The sequence below is a fragment of the Tenebrio molitor genome, chromosome 4 (genome assembly GCF_963966145.1).
Source record: "Tenebrio molitor chromosome 4, icTenMoli1.1, whole genome shotgun sequence".
NCBI lineage: Eukaryota > Metazoa > Arthropoda > Insecta > Coleoptera > Tenebrionidae > Tenebrio > Tenebrio molitor.
In genome coordinates this window covers 7,383,525-7,391,440 of record NC_091049.1, presented here as the reverse complement: position 1 = coordinate 7,391,440, position 7,916 = coordinate 7,383,525, and the positions used below count along the sequence as shown (strand labels likewise).

The window sequence follows — 7,916 nt, the reverse complement described above, 5'->3', positions numbered from 1 at the left end:
TGTTCCTTTAGTTCGTGGTAAGGTTATTTTTAATATCATAGATAGTGGGTGAAGAGAATTTTATGGATTTAGAGGAATCTTTCGGTTTGTTCGTATTAGGATAATTAATTTTTATTTTTATGGTTTAAATAGAATTATTTTTTTAGGTATATTTTTTTCTTTTTTGGTTTGTTTATTTTTTATTAATTTAGATTGCTTAATTTAGAGCGTAGTACTGAAGATACCAAAGTGGTTTTTAATTTCTAAAGATTTTTAATTTTTCTCAACTATAAAAATTAGAAATATAATCATAGGCTTAATTTTAAAATATTTCTTTAATTGGGATTTTTCCATTTTTAACTTACCCGACCAAAGGTGGGTAAGTTATTGTGATCGGTCCAAAATTTCGAATTACTAATTTCATCAGATCTTTGCGTTTTGAGGTCCCCTGAACACGTTTATGAAGTTTTTAGAATGATGTCTGTCTGTCCCACTTTTCGTTCTCCCACGATTACTCAAAAACGCTTTGACCGATTGCTTTCAAATTTGACCAACACAAACTTACCACGGGGGGTGGAAGAGGGTGAGGGTAGGTCGAAAAAATAATAAGGGAACATGGAAATTTGACTTTACCGTTTGAAAGGGCATGTGTTTTTATGTCGGAAACGATGTTTATCATTTGCGGATTTTGCCAATATGGCGGACTTATAAAGTTATTTACGTCTTCATAGATCGACGGCGATAACTGCTGAAACTTTTAACAAAATAATCTCGGATCTTGCCATTGGAAATAACTCTGTAATAGTGACTACCGAATAGAGTTTGGTGTCAATCCGACTACGAGGGGTGGAAGAGGGTGGGGGTTGCTCGAAGAAATAATGAGGTGGCATAGAAATTTGACATTACCAGTTGAAAGGGCATGTGTTTTTATGTTGGAAATGATATTTACTATTTGTGAGAATTAGAAGACGACTTATGTGGGTTAACACGGACAAGGTAGGTATCTTGGGTTAATTCAGGTTGGTTTAAATCACGACCTGCTAGATAGTCCGAGTGTCTATAGCGGCCTGGGCATAGAGCGAAAAATCCTATTGTTCTCATGATTCTGACATTTGTGGTTGTTTTCGGGGGTTGCTGTTAGCAACTAACTGTCATGCTATCAAATGTGTGACAACGTCATGTGCATCGTGACAATTTAGACATGCAGTCCACACTCATGTATCTGCATGATGCATGCAGTCATACGTAGTTGTCCCGTGATAATTACATTTTGGATATTCTAAACTGGCAGAAGCAAGATGTTGCGCACTGGTCCACTGGTTTGGTTTTGCGGAAGGGACAAAGTTTCGGCGCCGCGTTTTTTGAAAATATCTTGGTCAGTGGCGAGTACAAATTCATAGAATAATAATTGTCCAAAATTATATAATTACATTCAAAACTGTACAAAACTTAAAGTATACTTTCCACTCATTTCCACCAAGAATGGCACGGATTAATTAAGCAAATATAATTGTTTTGTTATGGACCCATCTTCATCTGAAATGACCCGTTTAGGAAATAATGTACCCACTGCAAATCCAAGATTGAGATTATAATTTTAATATTATTCCAGAAATAGGTTTACAACTAACGGAACTTGTTGTTGCTGCATTTACCGCAATATCAGTTCTAATATGATAAAAAAGCCACTTTAAACACTAACAGCAAAATACTAAAAACCAGAAACACCAAGCAGAAGTAGCATCAACTAAATTAATAACATTTTTGTTATTAAAGTTACTTTTAAACTGTGAGGCTCTTGACATTGCACTTTGACAACTTCACTGAATTCATTACATTTGTTTGTGAGGTTATGATTATTTAGTGACATTCCCCCCTAAAGTGGCGCCGTGGAGATCACAGGCATTAAACCATCAAGACGGCGCGGCGGTGGCATAAACATACCCGACATAACCTAATTTTTTTTAAATGTCGTGTCAACTTAAAACATCCGGTCAGTGCCAATTACGAAACAGAAAAACACCAATATTTTTCAATTGTTTCATTGCCAACAGACTCAGTCATTGTTGATCACGCTGTACATTACTGTTAGGGATTTTTTTTTTTTTTGTATTGCAATGAAAGTGTTTTATTTTTTCTAATATTGAACATTCAAAGCGGACGTTTTGAATTTGTCAAAATATTTGACACTGTCACATTATAATTATTGAAAAAAATACGATCAAGTAGCGATATCATGGAGGCCACAGGCAGGGTTATAAAGAGAACATGCTTCACTTTAGAAATAAAACAAAGTGTTCACCGGTGTTTTAAAAACATTTGGGAAGTAAATGGTCCAAATTTGGGGAAGATGCCAGTTTACCGAATGGTTGAGGAAATTTTTGCCGTAAGTTGATAAATCCACTTTTAATTTAAATTGATCTATTTAAAATGTTAGCTTCAGTCTCCTACAGATATCTGAAGGAAAAATACGGAGTAATTTCTGGATCGGGGGCACAGGCACAGAATGGAAACGACGCACGATGGAACAGTGAAGAAATATTTGCGCCGTTGTGCGCTTTTTTTAATTACAAGACCGCCGGTCTTCAGGCTTGACTTGAGAGGGTCTGCTCCTGAGCACTATTCATTTTGAATGTATCATGCTTCCACTCTGTGTCTTACTCTGAAATCTTTTCGTTAAAATCTGTTTTTGTTTATTAAGGTACACCTACTTGTTGGTTTCAATGCCGGTATTTAACCTGTAGAATACCATATTTTAAGTAAAATATTCAAAACTAGTTTACTTTGCTTGATTGCGGGACTCGATTAGAGATTTGTAAAAAATGACAATAATCGTACATTATAACCTTCAAAATATACATACCTAACCTGAATTATTATCTGACATTGCGTTTACAGTAGAAAAAAGTTGTATCCTATTACACCACAAAAGTTACTAAAATCACTAGATTTAGTTGTGTATATTGAAAATGGATGGAGTTTAGCTAAACAACGAATGAAAAAAGTTGGTATAGTTTGTCCAGCGAGAGATTGGTTGACATAAAAATCACTAAATTCTACGCAGAGAAAGTAGTACCTAGCGCGCGTAAAATTTGAAATATATCCTTCAAGCAAATATTGAGAAAAATTAAAAAAAAATCATAACAACGTCATCATGGTAGTTTTCTGTACCAAATCTGCGTAAAAGAACTTCTTTTTTTGTTACACTTTTTACTGAATTCTTTTTCGATAAAATGTTGATCTTATCTCAATTTGTGTGTACTGTACGGTTGTACCGTATTGTTTTTGCCAAATATGGAAAGAAGATTGCATTTAAGTGAATTTGAAGTGAATAGGGCTATTGGAATGCTTGAAGACGGTCCCGCCAAGCAGAAGTAGCCCAAAATTTTGGGGTTAGCCAGAGTATTGTAAGTAAACTGTGGAATCGGTTTGCTGAGACAAATTCTGGTAGATAACGGCCCAGAAGTGAAAGACTGCGAAGTACAACAGCTCCACACGATCGTTATCTGCTTCTAACAAGAGAAGGCATCCTTTCTATCGAGCGTTACAAGTATGAAATGCCTTGCGACATGCTGGTGGACCAACAATTCACGTTCAAACAGTAAGAAATCGATCAAAAGGATTTGGTTTAGACAATTTTTGTCCATACATAGCACCTCTATTAACACTAGCTGATCATGCAGCGTGTTTAGAGTGGACAAGAAAACATAAAAATTGGGTAGTGGAATGGGACTTTGTTCTGGTTGGAGATTAATCACGATTTGGTCTTCATAGCGATAGTGGTCCTGTACGAGGTTCAGTGACGGCTCGTTAGGGGCGGCAGAGTCGGCCGGGCCGTACCACACAAAATTACGAATTTTATTTTCATATTTTCTGATAAAAAAATGTTTACGTTATTTTTCTTCAAACCCAAATAACAACTTAAATTACAATTTACATGTCTGTCTCGTACCTAATTACATTGTACTGTGTACGGTATCTTCTGTAAATATGTACACATATTGACATATTAGTATAAATACCTAAACGCATCCAGGATAGTTTTGAAAAAAAATGTGTGTGTAAATAAAACTCCGCTTAATAAACGCAAAATTCTTCTGGACATAAATTATGATGTCTGTTCGCCTTCATCGTTTTTTTTTAATTGCCTCAGTAAAGATCAATTTAAATTAGGTGTTGAAGTTAAAGTTATTTTTTCACCATTACAAAAATTAAATGCATATGAATATTTACAAAACTACGACAATAATAGACAAAGCCCTTCCTAGGCTCCTGCGGCAAGTGTTTATTAAATAATAAATACATTCACGATGTATATGAGAAATATTTTTAAGCGCATTCGAAGAAATCATTCGGCTCTGATTCGGCCAAGGAAGGGTCGGCCAGTGACGGATTTGCCGAGTGCAACACAGAGTGCGGTTTTGAAACGATGAATACATTCAGAAATACGTCCAGCTGTCTCGTCTCACCAATCTTAACTTATGTTGTTGTAACCATATAATTATAAAGAAATATAATGCGCCTTAGCTATAGTCTATTTTTTAATCAAAGAACCACGACCTGTTGATTTAGGTTTGTAAATATAAAATTTTACTAAATTTAGGGAATTTAATGATATCTATTGGCTATACCAGCCAATGTCTGTCATTTTTAATGTCCTTGAAAGTACGCAAACTCGCAGCTAAAGTTTAAACGTGTTATTAAACATGCTTAGCAAAGTAAGACATTTATTAAACTCTCAAATTAGTTGTTATTAACTTTATTAACATGCTGCGCTACTAATATCTCTAATAACCTCAATTTTTATATGATGAGATTTTTCACCCTATGTCAAAAGTGTACAATGTTGTCAGCTCTATTTTGGGTGTGAATTGCGGTGTTGTGGTTCTTTGATTAAAAAATAAACTGTAGCGACCTGTTGGAAGCCAGTCACTGCAACCACCAATAGATCTATCGGCAGATTTCCCAACGATCGCCTGAAGATGGCATCACCAGCTACTGCCTACGAGCCTTAGACGATCCCAATGGAACTTCCACCAGCATCAGCAATCACCGATAGATGGCGACCCAAACCCCCGACTACCGCTCTGTGAGGCACCAGGAGGAATCAAATTCCACCCCAGCATCACACCCGGCAGTTCAGTTCAGCAGTCCAGTTCCCGTCTTAGTGAACCAAGTGTAACGCAACAGTGGTGACCCCGAGAAACAGTGCTCCAGTAGTGATTCAGTAGTGTCTTCCAGTGCTTCCGTTGTGAGTCAGTGTACCCCAGTGACCCCAGTGCTCAGTGGTCCCTAGTGTACCCAAGTACCCCCAGAAGTGCTCAGTGCTCCCTAGTGTACCCAAGTACCCCCAGAAGTGCTCAGTGTACCCAAGTACCCCCAGAAGTGCTCAGTGGCTCCCATGTGCCCCCAGTAGTGTCAGTCCAGTGTGCCAACGTAGTTACCATTCGCGAGTGTTGTGTGGTGATTACCAACTTTTGACTCCTGGACTGCGCACCATGCCCAACAACGGCGAATCCACAGCTTCCGTGCAGACTGAGGCCCCTGCGCTCCGCAACCCTGAGGTAGACCGCGTCACAGTTCGAGTCCCACCATTTTGGAGTAACGAGCCCGCACTCTGGTTCTCGCAACTTGAAAGCCAACTAGCACTAGCTAACGTCACGGCCGACACCACCAAGTTCCACTACGTGGTCTCCAACCTTGACTTCCGGAACGCACAAGTCGTCCGCGACATTCTGCAAACACCACCTAGGAGCGACAAGTACGAAGCACTCAAGACAGCCTTAATATCCCGCCTGTCGAGCTCTGAAGAGCAACGCATTCAACAACTTCTTCAACGAGAAGACCTAGGGGACCGCAAGCCCTCTGAATTTTTACGGCACCTCCGAAGCCTAGCGACAGTACCAGAGAACCTTCTGCGATCCCTGTGGACAAATCGCCTGCCGCACCAAACTCAGGTGATCTTGACCACACAGACGGACTCCACCCTGGACAAGCTCGCTGAACTCGCAGACAAGGTCCACGAGATGTTGCCCACTGCGCCACACATTGACGCCACTCAAATAGCAGCAACATCAACCGACCTTAGCAAAGAACTCGCGCAACTACGTAAAGAAGTAGCCGAGCTCCGCAAAGCATGCAACCGCCAGCAGCGCCGTAACCAATCACCAGCACGACCAGCAGCACAACAAGACAAACCAGAAAACACAATCTGCTGGTACCACAACCGCTTCAAGGGGAAAGCGACCAAATGCACCCAGCCTTGTTCCTACCAAACGGAAAACTAAGTACTGGACCACTCACGGCGGCAATTGGTCCGGTACCCCAGCAACGCCGCCTTTTCGTAGTCGACGTCGCCACAAAAGAGCGATTCCTGGTGGACACCGGTGCCGAAATATCTGTTTACCCCGTCAACAAGCTACGCTACCGTCCCGCCGCAACCGAGTTCCAGCTACACGCCGCAAACGGCTCCACCATTACAACTTTTGGTTTTCGAGCCATGGATCTCAACTTAGGTGTACGACGACAATTTACCTGGAAATTCATTGTAGCCGCGGTCACACACGCAATCATCGGAATGGACTTCCTGAGCCACTTCAACCTAGTGATCGACCCCCGCAACAAACGGTTAATCGATACCCAGACGTCCCTCAGCGTCCGTACCGTCTCTACCATAACCGCGACCAATCCTCCACGTCTCCTTGCGGTCACTGATTCAATATATCTCCGCCTGCTCAAAGAATTTCCGCAACTAACCAACCCACAGCAAACCAGAACCACCCTCAAACATGACACCGTGCATCACATTCGCACCACGCCAGGACCTCCTATCTCTTGTAAGACTCGACGAATGGACCCACACAAACTGCAGATAGCCAAGACAGAATTTCAGGCACTACTCAATGACGGCATCATCCGCCCCTCAGCAAGCCCATGGTCTTCACCGCTACACCTAGCACCCAAAAAAGACTCCTCTTGGCGACCCTGCGGCGACTACCGCACCCTCAACGCACGCACCATACCCGACCAGTATCCCGTGCCGCACATTCAAGACTTTTCTCAAAACCTTGCTGGCTGCACCATCTTCTCGACGATTGATCTGGTGCGCGCTTTCAACCAGATCCCAATCGCACCCGAAGACATCCCAAAAACAGCAATCACAACACCGTTCGGACTGTACGAATTCATGTATATGTCCTTCGGCCTCCGAAACGCTGCACAAACGTTCCAGCGCTTCATGCACACCGTTCTACGCGGCCTGGAATTTTGCTATGTGTACATAGACGACATCCTCGTCGCATCCAAAAACGAGGAAGAGCACCTAAAACACCTCCGTACTGTGTGTGAAAGACTCGCAAGCTTCAACATCCTCATAAACTGTAACAAGTGCGTGTTCGGCCAACGCGAAATCCGATTTCTTGGACACATCGTTTCCGCGAGTGGCATCCGACCGACGCCCGAAAAAACCGACGCGATCACAAACTTCCCGCGACCGGAAACAGCGAAACAGTTACGGCAATTCTTGGGACTAATAAACTTTTATCGGAACTTTATCCCGAAAGCAGCTAGTCTCCAAGCTCCTCTTCACGCTGTTCTCACTCCAAAAACGAAAAGCAAAGCAACGATCAACTGGACCCCAGAGATGGCACAAGCATTTACAGACTGCAAACAAAGTCTCTCCACCGCCACGCTCCTGGCACACCCCGTCATTGGAGTTGACCTCGCCCTCTCTACAGACGCCTCCGACTTCAGTATCGGCGCCTGCCTCCAACAGCGAGTCAACAACGATTGGCAACCGCTTGCCTTCTTCTCCAGGAAACTAACTCCAGCACAGACTAAGTACAGTGCCTACGACCGCGAGCTCTACGCCGTGTACGCCGCGATCAAATACTTTCGTCACATGCTGGAAGGCCAAACATTCTTCATACTCACCGATC

The 7,916-nt window shown here is 42.0% G+C and overlaps 1 protein-coding gene and 1 long non-coding RNA gene across 2 annotated transcripts; one reads left to right on the top strand and one right to left on the bottom strand.

Moving 5' to 3' along the window:
- Positions 1 to 1,387: 1,387 nt before the first annotated feature.
- Positions 1,388 to 2,218, bottom strand: LOC138128468 (uncharacterized). Its single transcript, XR_011158686.1, has 2 exons — positions 1,604 to 2,218; positions 1,388 to 1,548 (listed from the first exon to the last, which is right to left on the bottom strand). It is a non-coding gene; the product is annotated as an uncharacterized lncRNA (long non-coding RNA).
- A 3,134-nt stretch (positions 2,219 to 5,352) lies between these two features.
- Positions 5,353 to 7,119, top strand: LOC138128446 (uncharacterized). Its single transcript, XM_069044694.1, has 2 exons — positions 5,353 to 6,815; positions 6,872 to 7,119. Exon 1 carries the CDS (start codon positions 5,478 to 5,480, stop codon positions 6,264 to 6,266), a length of 789 nt encoding a protein of 262 aa, XP_068900795.1. The 5' UTR covers positions 5,353 to 5,477; the 3' UTR covers positions 6,267 to 6,815; positions 6,872 to 7,119.
- Positions 7,120 to 7,916: the final 797 nt, after the last annotated feature.

Coding starts and splice junctions, on each gene's coding strand:
- LOC138128446 (XM_069044694.1), top strand. CDS start 5,478: ATGCCCAACAACGGCGAATCCACAGCTTCCGTGCAGACTGAGGCCCCT.